The sequence below is a fragment of the Poecilia latipinna genome, unplaced genomic scaffold (assembly GCF_001443285.1).
Source record: "Poecilia latipinna isolate Pla-1442-1.1 unplaced genomic scaffold, P_latipinna-1.0 Scaffold1700, whole genome shotgun sequence".
Classification (NCBI taxonomy): Eukaryota; Metazoa; Chordata; class Actinopteri; order Cyprinodontiformes; family Poeciliidae; genus Poecilia; species Poecilia latipinna.
This window is the reverse complement of record NW_015114316.1, coordinates 48,573-74,285: the sequence shown is the minus strand read 5'-3', so window position 1 is coordinate 74,285 and position 25,713 is coordinate 48,573. Positions and strand designations below refer to the sequence as shown.

General features: G+C 39.8%; 2 protein-coding genes across 6 annotated transcripts in view; one reads left to right on the top strand and one right to left on the bottom strand.

Annotated features, from left to right (window-relative positions):
* Positions 1-914, top strand: part of LOC106964676 (protein yippee-like 5) — a 6,294-nt gene extending 5,380 nt beyond the window's left edge. For all 3 annotated transcript variants that reach the window (XM_015060332.1, XM_015060331.1, XM_015060333.1), the window contains one exon: positions 472-914. In XM_015060332.1, the coding sequence (XP_014915818.1) occupies positions 472-696 (225 nt within the window). In that variant the 3' untranslated portion in view covers positions 697-914. The remainder of the gene's footprint in view (positions 1-471) is intronic.
* A 5,389-nt stretch (positions 915-6,303) lies between these two features.
* Positions 6,304-20,243, bottom strand: lclat1 (lysocardiolipin acyltransferase 1). Of its 3 annotated transcripts, XM_015060329.1 has the most exons (7): positions 19,901-20,243; positions 14,074-14,241; positions 13,648-13,846; positions 12,513-12,659; positions 10,899-11,015; positions 9,073-9,356; positions 6,304-6,402 (listed from the first exon to the last, which is right to left on the bottom strand). In XM_015060329.1, exons 2-7 carry the CDS (start codon positions 14,239-14,241, stop codon positions 6,367-6,369), a joined length of 951 nt encoding a protein of 316 aa, XP_014915815.1. In that variant the 5' UTR covers positions 19,901-20,243; the 3' UTR covers positions 6,304-6,366. The 3 variants fall into 3 exon arrangements, with proteins under 3 accessions (XP_014915815.1, XP_014915814.1, XP_014915816.1); XM_015060328.1 differs by having other exon boundaries at positions 6,304-9,356; XM_015060330.1 differs by lacking the exons at positions 14,074-14,241; positions 19,901-20,243 and having other exon boundaries at positions 6,304-9,356; positions 13,713-13,799.
* Between the last annotated feature and the right edge of the window lie 5,470 nt (positions 20,244-25,713).

The following is a 25,713-nucleotide window of genomic DNA, read 5'->3' as shown; positions in this document are numbered from 1 at the left end:
TATTTTTAAAAAACCCACCACCACCCGCCAGAGGGGAAACCAGGAAAAAAAATTTTTTTTTTTTTTTTTTTTTTTTTTTTTTTTTTTTTTTTTTTTGTCAGACAAAGACAAATGTTTGGAGAATGTTTGGAGGAGGGAATGCAATCCCCCAAACCAAAACCTAAAAACAGAACTAATTCTCAAACATGACATTTTCAGCGTCATAATGTGGGATCATTTGCTGCCAGTGGTGTCTGTGTTTTAAATAGAAGATGGACTAATGAGCATAGAGAAATACAATCAAATATTAACCTTACAATACAATTCATGTTAACCTAAAATCAGCAAGATGGACAGCTTGGACAGGAATTCACTTCTACCCCAATTTTTCGATTGTAGGTTGTAACTATAACCTGATATCAATGCCAACGGAGAGTATTTGTAAACATCTCAACAGAACCGCAATGCTTGGCTCCTCTGTCCCCTCCGCAGGTGGTGAACCTCCAGTACAGCGAAGTGCAGGACAGAGTGATGCTCACCGGCAGGCACATGGTGCGGGACGTCAGCTGCAAGAACTGCAACAGCAAGCTGGGCTGGATCTACGAGTTTGCCACCGAGGACAGCCAGCGGTACAAAGAGGGCCGCGTCATCCTGGAGAGGGCGCTGGTGAGGGAGAGCGAAGGCTTCGAGGAGCACGTCCCCTCGGACAACTCCTGAGTTCCCGGACCCGCTCGCGCCCTCCCGCTCCGCTTCTGCCTTCCCTCCACGATGCACATCATCACCTGCACACTTGGGGTGGGGGTATGGGGGGGGGACCTGTGAGGTTTTGACTTCAGCTTCCCTCTCCTTCCCTAACCTTTGACCTCTTTCAATTTTTTTAAAATGATAAATAAATAAATCGTGTGCTGGATAGGCATCCCTCGCCCCCCCAAAAATATTCCCAAAGTCCCTCACCGCAGCTGTAACGAGGTGTCCCTTCACTCACCCGCATAAGCATGATCACTGAGTTTACATCCGACACACTTTGACGCTAACTGAGTTTACGGAGGAAACATGGACGTGGTTGAGCTGTTTCTGTTTATGGAATTCAGAGAGAGCTGATTCTCCTTGCAGAGCGTCGTAAAATGAGCCTCTACTTCTAATTTTTGTGATATTTGTGCTCCCGTGTTGTGTTGTGTTGTGGGACCATCACTTCTTCACACCGAATGCATTGAAGACACCAGCATGGCTGTTTATTCTCCGTCGGTTACATTCTTTTTTTCTTCTTAGCTTCTGGTTTAACGGACGTAGTGGCGTTTAAAAAAATCTCCGTTCTCATTACCAGCGATACAGTGAGGACCGCACAGAATGATGTCATATTTTAATATTCTTTGTGCTCAACAGTGATTCAGCTCCTGCTTCGATAGTGTACATACGGTTTGATTGACGCGACCTACAGCTTCTGCTCATGATGTGAAAGTGGTACCGTTGTAGTTGTTACCGTGGATGCTGGGCCTGCCTGTGTGCCGTGAGAAGAGCAAAGTGTCACTGTGACATCCTTCTTGTTTAGAAGATGATGAGTGCTACCTGAAAGTAGCTGCGACTCCGAGCTAAACGCAGAATATTAGGGTTTGCCGTTTTAAACACGAGCTCTCTGCCGATGCTGCCCTCAGCATGATGACCCACTCTTTATATAACCTACAGCTTGGGGCATATTTTGTCATCAGATGACTTGTTTTATAAAAACCAAAAGCCAGCCGAGCTTTAATGGGGTACTTAGCCCTTATTTTTGGACTCTGTTTTTATAATCAAATTGTATGGAGAGAAAAAAAACAACTTTTTTTTTATGACATGTGATGTTAATGTTAGACTGTTTTGGGGTGCAGTTTGATACAGTGCTGGTTAGAAGTTTACATAATGCTCTTCATCATCGTCATGAATGTCATAAGTTTGGACGTATTTAGCCAGTAGATTTTGACAACCATTTGGTGCACGAGTTTGAAATTATTGCTATTTTTTTTCTGATTTACAAAGGTTCAGAACTATACATTTAGGCTCAGATATATATACATACTCTTCCCACACAACTTCCCCATTCACTATTTGGTTAAATTCCTTTCGAGAGTTCCAACACAAAGCCACGTTTTGGAGCCACTGACCTGAAAATGATTGAGCAAGTTTAAGCTTTTAAATTCAGAGAGTTGAGGACAACTCGTTTCTCGTTTTCAGAACCTTGATAGTGACCTGCTTTATCCATTCCAGGCTGCATGTGCGTTTGGGGTCTTGTTGGAACATAACCTGGAAGGAAATTGGCTGCAAAAGTTCACAGATATAATGAAAACATGAAATTGTGGTATCACTGAATAATGCTAGGACTTTTCACTCTTCTCTTTGTTTACCATCATCATGGCGACCAGTCACAAAGAACTATGAAGACAGTGACTCGCTTCAACATCTGCAACTTCACCAGAAGCCAACAGGCTGAAACTTGGACAGTGATCCCATTAAAACTGGGTTAGTAATTAATAATGCAAAGTTAAACTTCTCATATGTGACCCAGGCCTCGAAACTTTTGAGAACGTGTGGATGATGCTAAAAAGTCAGGCGTATGCCGAGAAACCAGCCAGTTGAAATAAAATCAGCCAATTCTAATACAAAGATTGATCAGTTATTAGCTGAAATTGTGCCAGAGGCATGTGATTTGGGTGCAACTTACTAAATGACATTGAACCAAAAGTGGATGGTGATGTATGTATAGTTTCGAGAGAAAATCAAGAGTAAGTTGTGTTAATTAAAATAATCATTGAAGTTGTATGGTCATTCCACCCTGATATACAGACGGCACCATTTAATGCCCTAAGTAAATATTCATGGGCTTGTGTAAACTTGTGACTGACTCTGTTTTTATGAATGTATGTAAGTTGTTACCAAAATGGCCAAACCTTCAATAGATAGATCCTTAAAAGTTTTGTTGGTCACACAATGGATTATTTCTGCATGCAGAGTAGTAATAGTAATAATGTATAGTATTCTGTTGTTCAGTTTTTGCATTTTATTCACAGACAAATTGATTTATCTGCTTTGTATTGTATCTGCTTTTGTGACAATATTTTTCTTGAATTGAAAGATTGTTGTTGTTTTTTTATTATTATTATTATTTTTGCTGTGGCTATGATCATATTTTCTCTAATGTGATTTCTAAATAAATTTGTGGTCTTGTTGAGTTTGCGTCCTACTATTTTATTCATAAAAAACGCTTCAATTACTAATTGATAAGAGGGGCGTTTTCCTTGCATGACTGATTAGTGTTTACGCGGAAGAAAATGGGACTGCAGGTACCATGTAGGCCTGTAGGGGGCAGCAGACTACTGAGGGAAAAACCTTCAAGACGTTCTCTGCTGGAAATGCTGCTGATGCGGCTGCCTCTGACGTTAATCCGCTTGGCAAAGTCTGACGTGTTTCACTGCACTCCTCAAACACACGCTGTTGATGTCTCTCTGGAAGAGATAAAAGAATATTCTCAGGAATGATTCAGAATCAAGTAAATAATATTCAGAGCTTAAGAAAGGAGATACTGCTTCTTCTTTTTTTTTTTTTTTTGAAGCAGAAGGTAAAAACCAAGTTAATCCAAACCTTGCAGCGCTCAGTGTGAAAAATCGTCACCGTACAAAAAAGAAGCTTTGACTACTTTTGGTTTATAAATGGGAAAAGATGATTTACTCCTCAATCCACCCACTAATATTGCAGTATTGCCGTAAAGTTATATAAAGCTGTGATGCTACTGAGAGAGGAAGAGAGGGGGAGAGACTTGGAGGGGGAACAACAGGTCTCCTTTTCTGCAGTGGCTTCTCACACTGAGCATCCAGGACTTAAACTTTGCGCACACAAATATTAAGATTCTTGTTTGCAGGTGTCTACATGTGTAGCACAAAAGTTTTTATTTATTTATTTGTTTGTTATTTCCATCATTCAGAAACTGGGAGCATTCATGGATTCAGAGCACGGGTAGACTTCTGACTCAGTTTAATGCCATTTATGACTGGAGGCAAAAAGAGGTGCGCTCTCCAGTGTCATAGTTTCACTCGTAGGTTTTGTAGTTGTGTCCAGAGGTGTTTGCAGAGAAAGTCATCTGTTGAGATAAAAGAAAAATGCTCCTCGTCCAGCCTGTTTGTCTGCATATCATCGGACCGACGAAGCTCAGATTGAGACTTTTTTTTTTAATTACCCTGAAAGTATAGCGAAAGGAATTCTGCGACGTATTCATTAAAGGTTAATCTCACCATTACCCTCTATAATAACTTTGTAATGTATGTTTAAAATATAAAAGTAGTGACGCAGAATGAGGGGAGTCTGTGCATCATCAGTTCTCTCCACCTTTCAGAAGAAATATGAACTTATCCCCAGAAGCTGGAGAAGAACTATAGGGAGGAGGGGAACAAGGAATTGGCTCATGATTCAGCGTGTTCTGAATTTATTTAGCCTTTGTTTCTTCATTGTTTTTATGGAATGCTACCGACACGCCTCCGCCCCGCAGATTACAGAATAAACTTCTTTTTCCACCTCTCTCTCTCTCTCTCTCTCTCTTTCTCTCTCTCTCTCTCTCTTTCTCTCTCTCTCCTCGCGTACACAAAAGGAGTGACATCATTCTGTCACCAGTAGAAAATAGCATGCTTTCCATTGACATCATCCTACATCCCGTTGCCGGGAGACGGAGGGAGTCAACACGAGTTACTATGGTGACTGCACTTCACCTTCAAAGCTCCTGACCTTTTTGGTTGTCTATGGTAGATGCATGACTGTGTGTGTGTGTGTGTGTGTGTGTGTGTGTGTGTGTGTGTGTGTGTGTAAAGCAGACAAGGCAAACAGTGGTCCCCGGTGTTGTGTAATGTGATGTGAACGTTCAAGGTCTTGTTGAGTCATTCGCTGCGACGTAGAAGCTTTTTACAGTGCATTTGGGATTGAAAGGGCTCCGGGGGGCGGGAGGGAAGGGGGTGTAGCCTGCAGCTGATCAAAATGTCATCAATGTCTCCAAACATAAGAATAATGGAAACTACTGTGTGACGGAGATAAAGGCCACTAGATTTTGTATATAAAGTCTATCGAAAGATAGATAGCTGTGGTTTTGCAGAGACAAGGATAGGGACATCTTTAACAAAATGTTATGTAATATGTAAATTTACATAGATGTACATACCTAGGTGTTTGTTGCTGTTAATTTAGAAGATTTTTGCTCATAACCACTGAGAAGCCAAAATTTTAGCTCCCCCCCCCCAGAAAAAAAAAAAAAAAAAAAGGAAAAGAGATCTCGCAAAAATGTTATGACCTTCAGAATCACATAAACCCTCCATAAGGAGGGTCAGTATTAGCGGCTAAAGGTCATTGCTGAAAAAATAAATTGGGTGTCCATAGGCACAGGTGTTTAATGGTAAGGAACAAAAACGGTGTGCATTAAAAAGGTTTAAGGAGATCCTAAAGGTGTTGTCTGCTCTCCTCAATCAGAAAAAATGGTCAAGCATCTTACCAAGAATAAAGGAGAAGGAAGCACTGGAAGGTTGCACAGTGTAGTCTTTCTTTTTTGTTGTTTTTACATAGAAATACATTATGTGTTTCCTATGGAAGTGCAAAAGTCATTAAGATAAGAGCAAATAACTGTAATGCATGTTCTTTATTATGCTAATTTTCTCTACAATAAGCTAAAAATGCAGCATTTTTATGACAAAAAGTAACATTTCTGATGGGATTCATGAATCAATATGGATCCTCTTATGTTTTAAATATTAATAGGTATGCTTATAGTAGTTTTCTGATTTTTTTGGATGGATGTTTTTCTATTTTAGTTTAGAATTTTTTATTTTAGATACTGGTCACTATGTCTTTTAAATTGTTTGCCATGTTTAGCCAAATCTGTTTTAGAGTAAAAGTTGAAAGGCCAACATTAATAAAAGAGTAATAGTTTGCCAAAGACAACATTTCCCCATTTTCTGATTTTAATTGTAATTTGTAAGTGGAAATCCTGGAAGTGTCCATCTGCTTGTGCAGAAAGGCCAGTTTTATATCGTTCTTCAGTTGAGGTCATAATAATTTAGATACTCCCGGTCTTTGGGAAAGGTTGTGAAGTTTCAGCAGCCGGTGGTGTTTCAGTGAGCCTGCAGTTATTTGTTTTTGGAGAAACAGAATTTGTGGTTTTCGTTGGCTGTGAGCCATAACCCTAAAAAATAAACACTTGAATAAACGCCGTCGGAACTGAATTTCCTCTTCTCAAATGCTCCATTTTAGCGAGATGCATCAGTTAAACTCAAGTTTATGTACTCAACAGGACACAAAACAAACACAGGAGGCTTTTAATGAGGTGATAGAGATTTATTGAGATACATTTAAGAGACTGCCTTTTCATGGTGTCCACACTGTTTACCTGAGGACGGTGACTCCTAAGAAGTCCAGCATCTGCAAGTAATTGTAAAACAAACATAACAGAGAATGTTTGGAGATTGAGGCTGGCTCAGGAGTTATAAACTAAAAAAAATATATATATAGGACCATATAAACCTTTACTCATGGATAATAAAACTGCAAACACAGCTGCATCACAGTGATAGGTATCAACCGTTTTTAGTGTTTAAGTAAAAGGACCCCCAGATTAAAAAAAAAAAAAAAAAGACACTTGTGTGGTTGTGTGGTGGATACACACAGTACAGAAGTTACTATATACGGCTACCTAAGGAGACAGTTACTCCTTTATTACAGAATCAATGAGGTTTGAGACAAGGGAAGTGCGGCCGAAGCACTGCTCCAAACTGGTTTTAGTTTCAGTCCTTTTTTGGCATAAATACAGCAGCTTTCTCAGCTGTCACTTGCTAATTGAGTTTAGCAGGCGCATCGATGCCAGTCCAGGGGAGAGGGACACATGCAGAGGTGGGCATTACAGGGCTTTTTTGGATTAGGCTGACCTCAGGGCCGTTTTTCCACTCCAAGTCTGGTTACTCTGGACCGCTCTGCAGATCGAGGGGTAATGTTGCCTCAACAGGACATTCCTCCTTCCCCAGAACCTGCCTGAACAAGGCATCGTTTCATTCCCAGGAAGAGGGCTTAAAAACTCAAAAACTCCTACGCTTTTGCAGCCGCTCGCATGTACGACTGTTGATTTTGTAAGAACACAAGCGAGCTTCAGCTTGGTCTGCGGTCGACAAAGCTGATCCTCCCTGACGAGAAAGACTACGTTCTGTTTGGTTATTTGTTTTTTTTTGTTTTGTTTTGTTCTCCACATCGTTCATCCGTTTCTCACCTTTGGTTTTTCTGTGCAAAATCAACTTGAGTAATTAGGGCTTCAATGATAATGAGAGAAAGTTCTCTTGAGGGAGCAAAAACTATTATAATAGGGTAATTACAGTGCCTTGCAGAGCATTCAATATCCCTCGTACTGTTCTACAATGTAATATGTTGGGATTTTATATGACGGACCAACATGAAGTGGCACATACACATGGAAAGTAATATCTAAAAAAAACAAACAAAAAAAAAAAAAGTTTCTTACTGGAACTTTTTCAGCCTCATTTACTCTGACACCTGGAAATCAAATCCAGTGCAACCAATAGCTTGGATTCAATCCAGCTGCTACGCGAGGGCCTCCGAATATATTTTAGAAAACATTACTGAAGAAACAGGACCTCGGGGACCAACACGGAAAGCCGACAGGGTAGGAAATAAATCCATATCCTGAGCTGTAAACATTTCATGGCGTAATGTTCCACTGATCATCTTTAAATTGAAAGAGCGTGGCACAACTGCACGGGCCCCGCTGTCCATGTAAACCGGGCCAGGCAGGGAGAGTGTTAATTGGTAAAGGAGCCGAGAGGCCCGCGGACCACGACCTGCTGTGCACTCAGGAAGGAAGAGGAAAACAAAATGTCGCAGAGTATACTCACAACTACAGGAGTACCAAGGACTTCAGCAGTCCTGGTGCTCTACTGGGATGCATGTTAGTCTTTCACATAAAATCCTAATAAAAAACATTGAGGTCTTAATGTGGAAAAAAAATGTGGAAAGCTTCAAGGGGGATCAAGACCCTGCATGGCACTGCATACCCAATTCTAAACATATACTTTATAATAAATCTCTGGGAACTATTTATTTCCTTGATGCACAGCTAATAAAAAGTTCAACCACCAAGTGCTTTTTTTTTTTTTGAATGATGGTCAAAGTCAAGTCATTATACATACACAAATACAGGTGGACAATAATATGGCTCTGCTCCCATTCATTATGTAAAACCAATGGCGACATAGCATAACAATAAAATGGGTTTCGCAGGCATGGCGATATAAGAAACACCAACCGTTTCATGACAGATTTCCACACAGACACCCTAAACAACCAAGTTTTAAACACAGACAACATAAAACCGGTAAAACACAAAGGGCAACTTAATTAAGAAGGATTGTGCAGAGAGGTATATACAGTCGTGGTAAAAAGAAAGTGCAACCTATCTAAATTCCCGGGTTTGCCATGAAGAAAAAAAAAAAAAAAACTGGAACCTCTAAATAATTCGCTAAATTTGAAATCATTTAGAGGTTCAAACTCTTAAAATAACAGACTGTACTTTCTTCTCACCCTGACTGCACGAAGGTCAAGTGGAACATCACACATGATGAATCCCTTGAACCCAGCAAGGATAGATACACTCAACATTCCTCTTTTTATTCTTTGCCAGCATCGTAATCTCTCCACTGTAGCCGGACATGCAATCTGAAGATGCACTTATTACTCTCTGAGGCAGAAAAGCTTCTGTTCCTCAAAGGGATTCAGATCAGCTCACTGATCAGCTTGAAACACCTTCGGCTGGTTGTTGGTGAAAACTTCTTCCCCCCCCCTCAACTCCCAATTAAAACAGTGTCTCCCTCTCTACTGGATCTTTCTCTCCTGCACTTTTTCCTTCCAGTATCGATGGCAAGCCATCTCAATCAGCTCCAGCCCTCCAGCGAGCTTCTGCTGGACGGTGAACACCACAGTCATAACCAGGACGTAGAGCCGGAAGGAAGGCCAGAGCCACAGGCCAGCGAAGCAGAAAGCGATGAAGCCGCTCCAGTACACCAGCGAGGCCGCTTTGATCAGACCCACCCGCAGCTCCGACTTGCAAGGCGGCACTCGCGCGACGCCGTCCCTGTCGAAGCCCCGCGGCTGGCCCGAGTAGAAGTCGCGCAGGCGGCTCTCCTTCTCCGCCCAGCGCTCTCGACACCAAGACTCCAACTCTGTAGACGAGGACGGCAGCAAAGAAACCGGATAGCGCCGGACGTGAAAGTGGATCTCACGAGGGAATTCTCCTAAGACGAGGTGACGCTCTGTCTGCGGGATGTTCTTGGGGTATGCCACGGTGATGTCGTGGACGGCGTCCAGATTGTCTCCTGCAGAAAGGAGGAAGAGATAATCAAATGGGGGCAAATTTACCGATCCAGACGTTGATATGGCGAGACAGGAGATTTATTTCCGTCTATGATAAATTAATCAGCGAGGCAGAGATGCATCTTTTTCTCTTAAAATCGACCAACCAAATACTGACAAATCTGAATGTTTTCCCATTAATTAAATGCACTAAAACTAAAAACTTCCATCATTTTGGCTCTTTAATACACGAAGCAACAGAAGTTTAGATCCAGGTGTTTGTCAGGCACACTCTCATTTGGACTGCAGTTGCCACTAAATACATCTTGTGTTACCATGTACTTTCCAATGATGCTACAACTGTTATTATTACATATGTTTATTTTGGTTTCGCGGTTTTGTGTTTTCTCTTTCTGCAGACTTCAAGGGAGTTGACTTGTGCTCTCGCTATGCTTCTTTACCTCCACTACTGCTACCTACCTACTTACTTCCTTTTAAAACTCTTCCCCACCTTTACCCATTTTTCCCCCCCATCTATTACATTTAAAATGAACTCAAAGCAATTTCAAATAAAGTTTTCAAGGCCAATGCTTTGCTTGTGAAAGTAAATCTCTCGGTTCTCACCTTGACTCTCTGACAACCGTTCTGAGTGCCACACTGCTGGACAGGACACATAAAAAAAAGAAAAAAAAAAAAAAAAAAAAAAAAAAAAAAAAAAAAACACCCGACGGAATGTGTGGTAATGATTTTTTATTTTTATTTTTTTAAATCTGATAAAGGTTAGTAATACATAATCTAACCCTCTGCGTTTTCACACATCCACCCTGTTCAATTAAAATAAAGATTTATTAGCCCATTAGCCGATTTAAAGCCACAGCGACCTCTACATCACTACATATCTGCAGTGCCCCTTATAATAAGGTGGGAAGGCTAAATTAAAGATCAGATGCATGAGGGGACACCTGGCAGCGCCTGGTCCCGCACAGCTTAGGTAAAAATAGAGACGGGAGGGGAACAGTAGAGCTGGACGAAGACAGCGCGCGCCCGTCATCAGCCTGCTGAGCAAAGACAAGAGGCGGAGAATTAGCTAAGTCATATGATATCACAACACCTGCTAGGAGAGTTAGTGCCATCATCAGCAAACAGTGCGAATGGGGGGGTGAGACAGAAGGGCCAGATGTGGTATTAAAGACCTCCCTATAGGGGAGGAGAGGTTGTGGGGGGGGGAATGCTTCCAGAATTAGCTGATGCAGAAACGTGAGAATCTCAGGGGAGCTATGATGGCTGGCAGTGGGACGGAGCACAAGTCTGGGACTTAAAATAATAACAGGTACGAGCTCCACTCTAGAAGCGTCACTGGAATAAGTACAGTCATCATCGGTTTGCTGATGGAAGATTTCCGTGGCGGTCACAGGCTTTGTGGCCTGTTTGCTTTTACTGTAACAAATATTAATCAGCTAAAAACGCACGCGTCTGTCACCTGGCCACAGGCCGACCGCAAGCGCACTGTCATCATGTTGAATATGGACGTTGCGTAATCTCGAAAGCAAGCAGACCATCCTGACCTTTTCTCAGTTTGTCCACGATGAAGGTGAATCCGGTGGAGCGGGGATGAAGCACATACTCCATTTTTGGAAGGTTGTTCTGCGCAGCGAACGCGTCGCTCCTTGCTTTCGTGTTCTCTGCAGGGAACACACAAAATGGAAAAAATGAAAACAAACAATCTCCAAAAGGTGCTTCGTTGGACATTTAAGTTTCGCTGGTTAAAAGATACATTAACGTTTACATATTTATTTTGAAACTCATTGATTTGAAGTTAAAATGAGCATCATGGTGAATCAAAGCATAATCAGTTATTAGAAAATTTACATCTTCCCCTTTTTTACTTTTCTGTCACATTACAACCAGAAGCCTTAATGCCATTTTCACAAGATGTCATATGATAAGACCAACATGAAGTGGTGCGTAACAGTGAAACTGAAAACCTGAAGTGTGGCATGCAGTTAAAGTCACACTTTAACTGCATGCCACAGTTAAAGTGGCATGCAGTTGTAGTAAACTGAACTGAATGGTTCAGTTTACTACAACTGAACCATTCTCACCATAAATTTGCTTCCATCTATACATTTCTATTATAGCTCTGGCTTTATTCTTGGTATCGTCACCCCGATGGAGAAAATTATCCCCACACCATGATGCTGCCACCGCCACATTTCACACTGGGTACAGTGTGTCGAGTTAACATTCCTCCACAGCTTGGCATGTAGGCCAGTAAATGCAGCTACTCGCCTTCAGCTGTCCACTGTTTGTTAAACAGAGTCCGCCTGGGACTAATTCAATCCCAGCATAAATACAGCTGTTCTGTGTAAGCCTCAGTGGTTTAATAGAGAACATGACAGGAAAAAAAAAAAAAAAAAAAATCCCAATGCGTCATGTTCTTTCCACTTTTCGTTTATGCACTTTGAGGCATATCACATGAAATCACCTGAAGTACATTAAAGTCTGGGGTCGTACGGGTGTTTTGGATTAAAAATCACAAGTCCCACAGGTGGCACATGGAGTCATATAGACATTTTATTCCTAAACATATCCTGAATGTAAACCTCTGGAATGAAGAATTAAAGGAGTATTTAACTTCTGCTTAAGATATAAGAACAGAACTCCTTCAGACTCTGGTTTAATGTGTCAAATTAAGCCTTTAGATTTAAGAGGCTTAAACTCAAATCTGCACAGGAACACACACACACACACACCCACACACACACGCAGTGAGACAAGTGTAAAACAATACGTAAAGCTCAGGAGGTAACCGGACAGAACTCCTTCATAACGTGAGCCGTGAAGAAGTTTAGCTGCCGTAAAGGACAGCGACTCGGGGCTTTGATTAGTTTAGCTGTGATGTCGAGGGGCTTTAAGCAAAAAGTCAAATCCTGCCTGGACTGAGAGATCAGAACCCTCTCGTTGTAATGACACCGTCGAGGACACGTCGAGGGATTTAGGGACGGTTTTACACCTCGAAATTGTCCTTGCGTAACAGCGTCGGGGCCCAAATCACGTCTCGTGGTGCCGGTGGCATGTTTTGAACATTCATGCAGAGGCTGACGACTCCGACGGAGGCAAGCCATCCTACAAAAAAAAAAGAAAAAGAAAAAAAAAAACTTGCACTGTTTACATCTCACCTGTGAGGTCTGTCCCCTCTGGGAACAATAACAGCTGCAGGGGCTCTCTGATGTCACAGAAGTAGTCCAGCATGTTTTCCAAATGTGCCTTGTCCATCTCCCAGCGACGCTGAATGAAAACAAAACAGGCCACCTGCATTGCCCAACCTGTAAAGCACACAAAGTTTTTTCCACACATAACCGATAAGTTGCTAATTTTTAACAGATCTGCATTTCTTTCCAACACCTGGTGCTTAAAACTTAACACACGACATTTGGAAATCCAGTTTGTATAACTAAAGTCTCTTGAAGCTTTTATGATCTGAAACATCTGCTTGAAAAACCGCTTATTGGATGTAACTTTACCTTTAGATAGACCTCCAAATATATATATATAGTGTGGTTTCAGGAGTAACACTATGCTTTATTTGCCTTGTTAAACATATAACACTGTGAAAATTTCTTGAATCATCGTTCATTTGTAATTAAAAGTACCTTTCAGAAGACACTTATAGTTTATCATGTTAGTATCGACACAAAGAAACGTTTGAATATGAAGTGGAATAAAAATTAAGACCCGTCTCTGCGCATCTACACACTAAAGTAAAGAAGATTAAATCAGAAAGGTTGCATGATCTAAAGATGAATTTGTAAGTCCTGGATTTAGCTGTGGACTTTGACTGGGACATTCTGAAGCATAAAAATGCTTTGATCTAAAAAACTCTGGTTGCATTGCAGGAGCCGTCATGCGGGAAGGTGAACCAGTCTCATCATTTCCCTGAAGTCAGGTCCACCTCATCAATTTTGCATAAAATTATTTTAGGCCATCAAAAACCTTCCATGTCAAAGTTTTGCAGTACTCCGTATTTGTATTATATAATGCTTACTTCATGATTTGATGATAAATTGAGGAAACAACTGCTACATGCAAACTTAAATATTACAAAAAGAAAAAAAAAAAAATTCTGTGCTTTTAAATTTTTTTTGAAGAAACAATGGATGGCTCCAGCTCTTAATGTTGTACTGTAAGCAGTTATGCAATTATATTTATCGGAAATGCCATGTGAAGGAGAAGCCATGTTGCATAAGTGTGCCAAAGAGTGTTTGTGTACGCGAGTGTGTGTGGAGAAGGGCCGGGGACCCAGTGCATACACACCGAAGCCGGGCAAGACCTTGAGAGCAGCCTTGAGGCAGATCTTTTCCAGGCGAAGGTAGCTGTACCTGAGCAGACAACACCAGAGGAACATCCAGTCAAGACGGGTGCGGTGGTTCATGATGATCACGCTGCGCTCTCCAGGAATGAAGCCGTCCCCTGTGATCACCACCTTCACCCCAAACACCAACTCCAACAAAGACTACCGAGAAGAGAGAGAGAGAGAGTGTGAGCAAAAGAAAAGGGCAGATGGAAAGAGGAGCAGCAAGAGGGAAAAATAATTCGCTTTTAGTCGCTTTTCTCACTTTATCAAGACTCAACAGTGCTTTGTTCTACTCGCTTTGTCTTTAAAAACGAATCCAAGAGGGTTTGTTTTTACATGAGGTTGATGGAATACAAACTGTCGGTATCTCAAGCTTAGGTACATACCACAGGGAGGGTGAGCCAGGTAGCAACGATTCGATCCGTAAGCCAGCGGTACCAAGCCGGAGAAAGCAGCATGAGCGGCAGGACTGGACCCAGCATGACGATACTTCCAAAGAAACTACCTAAAAATAGTGCCATAATGAAGAAGAGGCCTCGCACTGACACAGCCATCTGTAACAGACAAGACAAAACGAAAAGGACACCGTCACTAAAGAGACGGCTAAATGGAAAAGTCTACTTCTTCCAAGATACACGGACGGCACGTCCAAACTTTTGACAGTTCATGTGATTTATTCTTCACTTGGAACATTTGCAACATGAAACAAACATGATTATTGACACTTTCATCTACAATAACAACTGGATGCGGTGCTGGAGATCGGACATATTTTCCCACAAACAGTGGAAAATACAGACCAGACATTCCAAGCGTGGAATGTAAATAGTGGACCTCTTTTGACGATGGGTGATAAATTGGGAGTCTAACAGTCACAAAATCAAGTTTGGTTGAACCTTATTCCGGTAAAACAATGCATTAGCAAACTAGCTTCACGTGGTTCGCTTGAGAGGAAAATAGAAAGCAACGCGTTTATTGCTCCTGAAGTATTCTGATTGAAACCACATCAGCATTCTGTGTGTTCGTCATGTGCGTTTTAGTCGGTGGAGGCGCCGCGAACGCCACTGGATCCCTGTGGAAAGAAAGCTGAGCTGTCATGCTTCAGGAATTTAAAACCAAAACTAGGGACCTTCAATTGTCCAGTACGTATCTGATGACTGAGCATCCCGTATCGTTTCAATGACATCAGAGGGACAACAGCTTCTGCTGCGAATGTTGCAAACGTGAAGTTTTCCCTTTGATAAGTGAAGGTCTACGCTGATTTATAACGACCTTATCTCTGTGGTCTGTGAAAACTTTTAAACAAACTGTACCTAAAAGTTTGGTACAGTTAACATCGACTTCTAAAAAAAAAAAAAAAAAAAAAGAGGGAGGGTTTTTTTTTGTTTTAGAAAGGATGCATTTCCGACTCATCAAAAAGATTTCAACTGAAATATTTGAACTTTAAATATGTTTTTATGTTTCAAGACTTTTTTGACCATGACTTAGACTTAAAATATCAGATATGGCCATTTTATTTTTTTATTTTTTTTTTGCCTAAATTAGTGTTTTCCTGCTTTGACCAGAGCGGACACACCAATCTAACCTAAGTTCACAATGTATTTTTGACAACCCGACATTTTAAATCCTAGTCTTTAAGTCAAACCGTGTTAAAAGTGCTCTTTATTTCCTAGACCAACACGACGTTATTGTTTTGATTTTAATATCTTTAACATACAGTAAACTTGCCGGAAGTTAACAGGAAGGGCTGGAGATCCAGTGACAAATTCCTCCCAACACACCCGACTGTTGCCTTGAATCGTGGGGTTTGTCGTTTTGTAGTGCAAGTATGGAAAACTCGAGTGAATTTAAGGCCTAAAACTGCTGTTAGTAAATTAAAACCTACTTTACTTCCACAATCCCTGAATCAAAGGCATGTCAAATTATAGCAACTCTACTTTATTTTCTTCTAAACCACTAGGAGGAGGAAGTTTCTTTAAACTGACGAACGAGCCGAGAAACAGCATGTGCTGCACAAATATGGCTTTGAGAAACGATTTTTACATTGGTTGTGTAATACGCAGCAGACAAAAACATTACAAAACCAAAACACTGCTTACGAAAAGTAAGATGCGCTAATTTTATATTCGGCAATATCAAAGCCTGGATATGAAAGTTAAGAGAATCAATTTGCTGTTGCGGCAGCTTAAATAAAAACCAATGGAATCATGTTTTGCATATTACACCATGAGAAGCTGAACCGAATCAAGCCCCATGCTGACGCATCGAGTCAATACTGGTGCTATTGGGAGCTGTATCACCCACCAGGTGTTTCCCTCTCCTCTATAACCTGCAGCTCACACCTTTCCACCTCAATTACTCTCATAATTGCATAACCTCTTGGGTTTAAAGCACTCGCTCATTATCTTGCCCTTGTTGACACCCTCTCTGGGAGCATGACGCAGCAGTTCTCATGGCAGCAACCACAGTGGCTCAAGGTACATTTAAGTAATGCAAGCATGTTTGTGTGTATGATTATGCCGGCAATAAGGGTTTAAGGGCTACTCGGCTTAATGATGGAAAATGTGAGGTGTGACAAGAGAGGATAACAGCCTCGCTCAGCACAACCGCTACAGTTTCATTCTCAGCAAATGCAAAAAAAACAAAAACAACAACAAAAAAAAAAAACACACCTTTGGGTGTCCGCTGGAAGAAATGCAAGTCTTGTACAGCATTAGGAATGATACACCTGGAGCCAGGGATATGAAAAGTCAACAGGATTATGAAATCCAAAACACACAAACACCAGGGAAGTAACCATTTACGTAACGCATCCACGGAAACCTTTGTTTTCATAAACCGAGGCTAGAAACACTCGAGCGCTTTGCAAGTCTCATCCATTTTTTGTTGGCTACAAATGTATTTGAATCACCATAGAAATAATCCTGAGAACACTTGCCCAAATACAGCCGCACAAAACTCCCAACATACTCTTCAGTGTCCAAGTCTGGATATTCTGGCAGAGATGCAGCATTCCTACATTTAGGCTAAATTCAGACATCCCAGCAGAGCCGAGTCAAAAGTTCAACCTTGTCTCGGCTAAACAATGAGCTTCAAGTGGTTCGTTCGTTTGTGTGAGATGGAAAAAAGGCACATGAATGAAGTAAGTGGTGCAGAAAATCTAAGTGCACCCCATACTATTAAGGTCAATTAAATATGCTCTACCTGAATCATTCACTGACGTGGAGCAATCTGAGGACGTTCCTTCCCTGTTCATGAAATGCATCAAAACTGAAAACTCCCACATTTTTAGTGCACATAAATATGAGTTTGTTATAATCTTGGAATCCGTTCATCGTCTGCAGTCCACTTCTCCCCATTTTACGGTCAATATTTGTTACATTTACCTGCTTAACTGAATACACAAATAAAATTTATTTGACTTGTAATCCTCGGAAAGGAAATCAAGATTCCTGCAGGTCACTATTTTAAGAAAACCAGAAATAGGCAGCCTGCACAAGCCTCATCTGTGCATCTATCTACCATCTAAAACTACTTCCGATTTGCATCATCGACACGAGAGTACACAATGGTCTTACTGTGTTTCCAACAACATGCAAACTAATAAGTTTATCTAATTGATGATTTCAAAAGAAGCCTTTATTTTACGCAACTTGTAAAAAAAAAAAAAAAAAAAAAGGTCCCCCTGTTAAAAATTTACTGGGAACATGTCACAAAACCTCTGCTGATGAGAAACACACCTGAGTGGGCTGTTGAATTTCTTGTGAAGAGGCAAGCAGTGGAAAAATCTAGTTTTCCACAGAACACTGATCAAGTCAATATTCATTTGAGGAAGTACTTTTTTAAATAATTTCCACCAGAATCTTTCTAAATAAAATGAAAAAAGGCAAGAAAATTGGTAGAAAATTACTCATAAACAGCTAAACAGACTTTTTTTTTTTTTCAAGGTTTTACAGGAAATGCACAGGACAGTTTCGCATCGTGCTTTGTGGACAGAGGCCACTGTTAGCGTTAGTGACGGCATTTATGATTTCCTGGTGGTGAAGTCTATTAATAAGCTCTTAAGTTTAGCAGCAGAGCGCAGGCTGGCTTGTTCTGACGACTTTTCTATTTTCTTCACAATGCTAAGTAAAGCTTCGCTTTCTGTTAAGAATGACCCTCATTAACCCTCATCAGTTCTGTCAAGGTCTGTAGTCTTAATTTAAAAAGAACGAAACTGTGGTTATGAAAATGGCCTCCGTGGGACAGTTCCCAGGCATAAACCACTGCGGAGCAAAAAGAACACTAAGGCACCTCTCACATTTGCTAGACAACATTCTGATGATTCCCAAGACATTTCAGAAAATATTCTTGTAGACTGACAAGACAAAAGCAGGACTTTCTGGAAGGTGTGCATACAATTACAGTGCCATGAAAGTGATGTCATTTCAGAAAAAGAGCATGTGAAGGAGCCGTGTCGTGATCTTAAACGTACTGTTTACGCTCAAAAACCAATCAACATGGCTGAATTAAGAGCAAAATTCCTCAGTGGTAAAGTAAAGGACTCGCAGGCAATGCTTAAGGCAAAAGGGTGGCACAAACAGTTGTTTGGCTTAGAGGGGAATATTCTTTCATATAAGACTTGAGTTTGTTTTTGTCTCTTTGGACGAGCCTTTTTTTCCCCATAGTAAACAAACTCATGACTTAAAACTGCATGCGTTTTAATCAGGTTACGTTTGTCTGATTTTGAGATTTGCTTGAATTTAAGTGTAAAGGCAAAACTGAATAAATCTGTAAGCGGAGAAACTCCATTAAGGCACTGTATGTTTATGTTGATAGTGGGGCTGGGCAATATAGCTGAAAAATATCACAATACTAGGGTTCATATCAGTCGATCTAGCTTTTTGTTTTAAATAGCTGAAATATTCTCTCTCCTTTGTTAACAACAGTTTCTCTCAAGCTCTTGCCGTCACTTCCTCCCTTTACCTCATTATTTTACGTTTAAGTGATTATGAGGCACGTTGGCAAAACCTGAAATTGCAGCTACATGTGTTACCAAACAGACTGTTGCTAGGTAACCAAAGAGAGAGTGAGTTGGTTGATGCCACCAACCTTGCTCAGCTCAAGGTGAGAGGTCCAGTCTTTCCTCCATCTACATCCCCAGAATGCTTTGTGGTTCTGGATCAGAGTCCAAAGAAATTATTAAACATTCTATTAGATGCATTTTCTAGCAGAATTCAATAAATAATTGTTGATTTATTGTCCAGCCCTATGTTACAGACTGTATTCTATTGAATAGACTCATACTAAGTCACTCTGTGCCAATCGGTCAAATATGAAAAAGTCTTTATTTTTCTGTTCTATTTTTTAAAGCACTGACCCATCTTCTTGAAGCTGGTGTTTTAAGATCTTCTGAAATAGCCAATTAATCTTAAAGAAAAAAAAAAGTCAACTGAATTCCCTGTTGAGCATGATCTTATGTCGAATGAGGTTCTTAAAGTTTTACTACCAGACTACTTCTGCGTGCGTAAAACTAGTCTAGGACAAGAGTTGTGAAATAAAGTTGCATTTTGAATGTGTGAAAACAGCTGCAGGTCATAGTGTGGCCACTGTTGTTGAGTAAGAAGCCAAAGTAGGGTAAAAAACAAGAGCCATCTCTGATCTTCCATCTGTCTTTATTGTATCTCTCTCCCTTTCATTATGAAACAGCAGATGCACAGATTAGCACTGTTTAGACAATATCATAATTGTGTTATCACGAGTATTTATTTTCCAATACACTAACATTTTCCACAATCCATGGGTGGGGCTGAGCCATGGACGAAACTGCGGGTTAGCTTAAATTGCACCTGAACTTTTGAGATGGAACAACACCACATGGTATTTCATCATAGAGCACACCCAAGTCAGTAATTACATTCTGGGTAAATTACAGCGCAATTAATGACACACAGGCATAGTTTATGCCTGTATGTCATAGACATACGTCTATGTCAGGAAACTTGTAAGAAAAATCTAACAAAATATACAAATTGTCAGCTTATGTTACAGACGCGTGACGTTTGGGTTTAATTAAAGTTAGAAATGCTTTACTGCTGTTCAGATGATGCCAAACTAGGCTAATATGCTAACTTAGCAAACCAAACGAAAGAGAAACTATAGTTTGCCGAGGTTCATAATACTGCAGCTACAGCTTGGTTTTTACGACGTATTGTTGAATATAATTACACCCACCTTTTGTGTTTTTTTCCATACACAGCCGTAGTTTAAATTCAGATGTGCCAGTCACGTCAGACCCAAATTAGCTGCAAGAACTTAGTTGCGACATAGTAAAAGCTAGCACGTTGCTAACAGCTGCTAGCATACAAATCTAACCCGAAGCAGCGTTACTGAGCGCAGTTTCACTCCCGGTCAGGTTTCCCTGATGCATCCGCTGTTCGTACTGCTGAGGTGAGGCATCGTTAGAGCCTCTGTGACTGGAGCAAAAACCGCATCGAAATTTCTGCAATCTTAATCAATAGACGATGACCTCTCAACTTGTTACCTCTCACCTGTCCTGACACATGGCCATCAACGGGGGGCGCTGTTGGTGCAAAGTACTATGTCAAAGTCCAGCGTAATCAGGGCCATGATCTAAAAAATAAATAATTTGCAAAATATATACTTTTATATGCAATACTTTAAATTAAGTAACGAAACAAATATAAACCCATATCTTATTTTTATAGTGTGCCATTTTTAAGTGTTTTGTTCAGTGTTTTCAAAATTATTTCTAATTCCTTGTGCTACAGTTTATCATGAGGTAATTTATTTGAAAGCAACCCCACTAAAAAATCACCTTATCTATGGCAGTTAGTCACGCCCACTTACTTTGAGCAATGTAGTTTAAGGCATTGCTACAAGATATAAATATGCAGTAAATCAATTTCAATTAAAATTAAATAAGCAATTATATTGCCTTTCAACATATCATGATCTTTCTAATAAATTAGTTGTATATTTTTTATTAAACATTTTTAACATGTAAGTACTTACTTGTGAATTATATATAGAAGATATGTATTTTTTTATTTTGAAATATTACACATATCAATATTTCCTTACCAACTAAATTAATTTAATTCATCCTCAATGCAACACAGGACTATAACCTAATTACATCAAAGCAAATATAAATATTTGTTGTCAGTGCCAGAAATGCTAGTTAATCCTACATGTGAGTATTCTTTTAATGACTCGTCTTAAATGCAATCAGTTGTTGCAATTTCGGCACATAATTCCTGACAACTACAGGCAGTATATGGAGCAAAATTATTATGAGTAGTTTTTTATATGTTGGCAGTGAGTGTGATTGTTGTATTTTTATCAACTGTCCGATCAGCAACACATAGCTTTAAATGGATGTCTGAAAAGGGATGAGACAACAGGCAAAATATGTATGCAGCACCCGGTCCTCATAGTAACTGTGTATTTGAAATGTAATTAATTGTACCAGTAGATTAGCTTTAAATGTTGTTATCTAGATACAAAAGCATGACAAATGTTTCAAACAGCAATCCTTGTGCATAAGATGAAACAGAAACCTCACTGGAACATTTATCGTTGTCACATCGTCATTCACAAGAAATGCTCATGGCTGCATGAGAATGGAAAAAACTCACCAGCACTTATTCATCTGACTAACTTAGCAAAACACCATGCTTTTAATTATTAATATGGGGTGGAATTGAGCAAAACCTGTCCACAAAAACACACTGAACAGTCCATTAAAACCCATTTTTGTCCCTCACTGGTTTAAGTAAGTTACTTTTAAAGAGTAAATAAGTTGCAGTTTATGCACAGTTCCAACTGTTTGTTGTTTTTTTTTAAAGGTTGACATTTGAAGCCATCTGAATGTTTTTAAATGTTGAAATCAGTGAAATAAACACCCTCTAGAAAGGTATGTCTAACCTTTAACTATTTTTGTACTCACTAATCATTTTTCCATGACTTAGGGAGGTTTTTTTTTTTTTTTTTTTTTTTTTTACCAAGTTTCTCCCCGAAGATTCCTATGTAAGTAATACATCCAAACACATTAGGTATATCATTATTTTATGCTTCTTGAATCCTCCGGCACAGCCTTTTAAAGCATTGTAAATCCACGCATGTGTCATTTGTTTCTTTTAAACTCAGTTATGAGGTGATGTGAAGCAACAAATTACCTCAGCTTTCTGTGATGCGTGTGCACAGACTGGTCAGTGTGTCTGAGCGTATCTGAGGGTGAACACATGCACTGTAATGTCTACGTGGTTTGCGCGAGTGCACAGGGTGGCGGAGTGAGTGAGGCTGAGATGGACTGACAGATGGGGTAAAAGAGAGAGTGCACTTAGTCAAACTCGAGACTTTTCCATGACCTGCTCCCCATGGCATGCACTCTATCTGAGAGACTGAGTGAACTGTATAGTTTTATCAGTGTAAACTTCTCCAGGGTCAATGCATCACTTGAAAGAGGAACGGAAAAACCTTGCTTTGTAACAAGCTCTTTTTTTTTTTTTTTTTTTTTTTTTTTCAGTATGCCGCCCGCTCACCTTGGATAGAGCAGCATGTTGATAAAATTAATGACCGTTGTTCAGGAGAATTAAACAAAAGCAACATCATCAGCTTCTCTAAAAGGAGCCCCTGTGTTATTCCCAAAAGCAAGTCAGAAATGATCTTGTGCCACTAAATTACAATAAATGCAACAGGTGATGCAGAATCACAGTTAAAAGGGATGCAATCGTTAAAAGTGCGGTTCTCTTAACAGGTTAAAACCAGTTAACGTCCTTCCTGTTGTGCATAGCTCTTTTTAGTCAGACTTTAGTATTATTCCTGGAGACAGACGCTAATGAATTGTCTGAAAGTTGCTATGACCAAAGCGGACTTCTGTGGTTTGAAACAACTTTTTTTTTTTTATTTCAAGAACTTTAGATCCGTTAATGTCAACAATATTTTCAGAACCTCTCAAACTTCATCACGATTCCATCGTGAAGATACTAGGAAGCCGACAATAATTTACACAGGAAGTGGAAGCAAGATAATCAGTCTAATGGCCCCTTTTGGTCTTTTAAATGAAGACACCAACATTTTTGCTGCACGTAAAGTTTTAACTGGCAATAACTTAGAGCCTCACTTCACAATCCTGAAGTATTCAAAGTCATTTTTTCCTTTGAATTGTCCAATGCATGAATTTACATTTTTTTTAGAACCAAACATATAGTTTCTCCATGCTTTGTGAATAACATGAAGCTTCTTAGAGTACATATCATCATTGATTTTGTTTAATCCCAAATTTTATTAACCTTTAAGCCATTGTCACGTTTACACTTGGAAAATATTTACACAGATGAAAAGGATTACTTACACAGGAAATGGAGGTTGGAGGCTGAAGGTATTGGTTACCAAGGTAGATTTCTAAACAAGCCCCAGTCTCAAAATCATCATAGCAATCTATGCAAGCACAATCATTTTTCTAGATTCACAGGCGACTTTTGCACAGAAGTTAGTGAAGATTTGCATGAAAAATGGAGGCTAGAGGCTGTGCTCCAAAAACTTCCTATAGGAAACACATGCTGAGAATACTCTGATAAATTAATTTAAATATGTTGTGTTTTAATGATTAAATTGTCTGCTATTAAATGATTGTCAGACCTTCAGCTACATAGTTACACTAACTGGCAATGCTTCTTCTGTCCTTTGTGTATGTTTTGCAAAGGAAGTTGTTGCAATACCTCCGACCTCCACTTCCTCTGTAAAAAAAATTGGCTAGGCCCAGGATGGCGATAGCTTAAATGACTGTAATGTAGTTTTTGCATAAACCTTAATGATGTTTTTAAGACTGAAGTTATTTTCAGGCAGTAAATGTCCTGTTTGGTCTTGGCCCCTCTCTGACTTAACATTGGTTTTTAGCTTGGGAGTGCAACTCTGGATTTACGCTAAAATGCTGAGAGTTGCGAGATATTATCCATTTACAAGAAGCTCACGTTAAACATCCTGGACTATCTGTGCAAGTCATGCTAGGAGAAAATGTTTTTACCCCGAATCTGACAAACAAGAAATTCTGCCACCAGCGACTTTGGGAATTTATGTTCCTCATACCGTTCCATTCCGGTAACTGTGTGGGAGAGCCTTGAGATCCTTTTTTGACTTTAACTTTGTATTTTTGTTTATTTAAAGTTGAGTCCACTACTCATAAACTATCTTTAAGGAGGCTACACAAGGATAGAAACATTTGCTTTGTCTTTTTATGTAACATTCCTTCCTCAAATAGCATGCAGTTCTATTTTTGGTGATGTTAAAACCTGAATCCTCTTCTTTTTTTTTTCCACTCCATACCTTGCACCTGTAACAACACATGCATGTTAGTGCATCTGCAGCTTTGGATCTTCGTGTCTTTTTTGTTTGTCCTTTTCCATGTCCCAAGTCCCTTCTCTCTTTCCCTGCTTTTTTTCCACCCTGGTCTCTAGACAATAAGGATTAAAGTGGTGGGGGCACAAGTTGTCTATTTATATCAACAACAGCGAATGAAAGAGAAGCAGCTTCTGGCTTTGCACATTAAGACGCGAGGCTGCAGCACGGAGCAGACGCTGGGATTTTTGTTGCGGTACAAACTTTAACGACTTTAGAACCAGGTGGCACCGCACCTTCTTAAATAAATCAATAAGCGTCGCTACACTGACAGACATTTTACACAGTGAAACAGTAAAGACGAAAAAAAAAAAAGAAGAGAAAAAGCAGCTTTCTTTTCCACTGTTTGGTTGCTTTAGGTGGAATAAAATTGCCAAGAAGTCAAAATTCCAAGTGAGAAAGTCAAAATGTTTCGAACCCACCCTGACACTGAAATTCAACGTAGGCGGGGCGCTGCGTGGGGTATCTGTAGCGAGGGCTCCCCGTTCACAGAGACTATTAGGCCTTGATGCAGAGTCTGACTCTTTACAGGTGTTTTCACATTTGTTCTCTTTCTGCTTATTTTCTGTCTGAACAAACAGAAAAAAAGACTGTGGTACTAACACAAAGTGCATAAAAAGATAATCAGTACGGCTGTTGCATTTCTGAAAGCAGGACTGGTGTTTTTTTTACATATTTTGAACCTTTATGGTGTCGGCTGTTTCACACCTATTTAAGTCCAATCTAAGACCATCTTACAGAGGATATCTGCATCAATTATGCATCAATTCATATCTGCTGGGGGTTCTTGGTTTGACAACCAATGATTTAGATTATAGGTTATTTTTCCAAAATAACCTATACCATCAAGGTGTTGTTCACTGCTGTTCTGCTTTAATCATGGTCCATTATCTAACATTTTTAAGTTATTTAACCCAAATGAAGGTAAAATAAAGTATATAGGTGACAATGTAAGACTTGCATAATATACATTCAATTTTGACTTTTTTTTTGAGTATCAATCTCCAAAATCTAAGAATGTATTATTTTGACCCCGAGGTATTTAAAGTAGTAGTGATGGGTACAGAAACAAACTGTTTGAACTTGTGGAACTTTGCATGTTTGAGGCAGACATTTACTCCACAAGAACAGAGAAATTGTGTTCTTTTATGAAAGGCTGTAAGACCAAGAACAAAGTTCTTTCATGCTTTACAAGAACTCACATGCAGAAGTCAAAGGGAGTCTTAATAGGCCTCTCCCACTGCAGAACGACACATTGATATCCCTCTGCTCCCAAAGTAAGGCTCAAAAAAAAAAAAAACAGAAAAGAATGATGTCACTTCATTCCTGCATCCCTTGGAGAGAGGAAAAACTTTTCTTTGTTGTTGAGGATTATGTGTTGGCCTTCAGTAAATCTTTCATGCACACAATACTGTTCAACCTTTCATATTGAGGGCATTCCTTATGTAAGTGTAACACTATTGCCAGTCATGACTGGCCTGTTACTGGAGAAGCCATTAGCATAGCCAGATGGTTTCAGATTACCATCCGGTACATGGTTAAGTTTTTTAAATTATTATTATTGTTGTGAGTTTTATCAAGAAAAATAATTTAGATATTAAATCCATCCATCCATCCATCCATCC

Excerpts from the sequence above, each read along its gene's own strand:
- lclat1 (XM_015060328.1), bottom strand. The coding sequence starts at position 14,241 with ATGGCTGTGTCAGTGCGAGGCCTCTTCTTCATTATGGCACTATTTTTA. Across the intron at positions 13,847-14,073 it reads CCTGGCTCACCCTCCCTGTG|TCTTTGTTGGAGTTGGTGTT; the intron begins GTATGTACCTAA and ends TCTTCTCGGTAG. Across the intron at positions 11,016-12,512 it reads AGAGGGGACAGACCTCACAG|AGAACACGAAAGCAAGGAGC; the intron begins GTGAGATGTAAA and ends TGTTCCCTGCAG.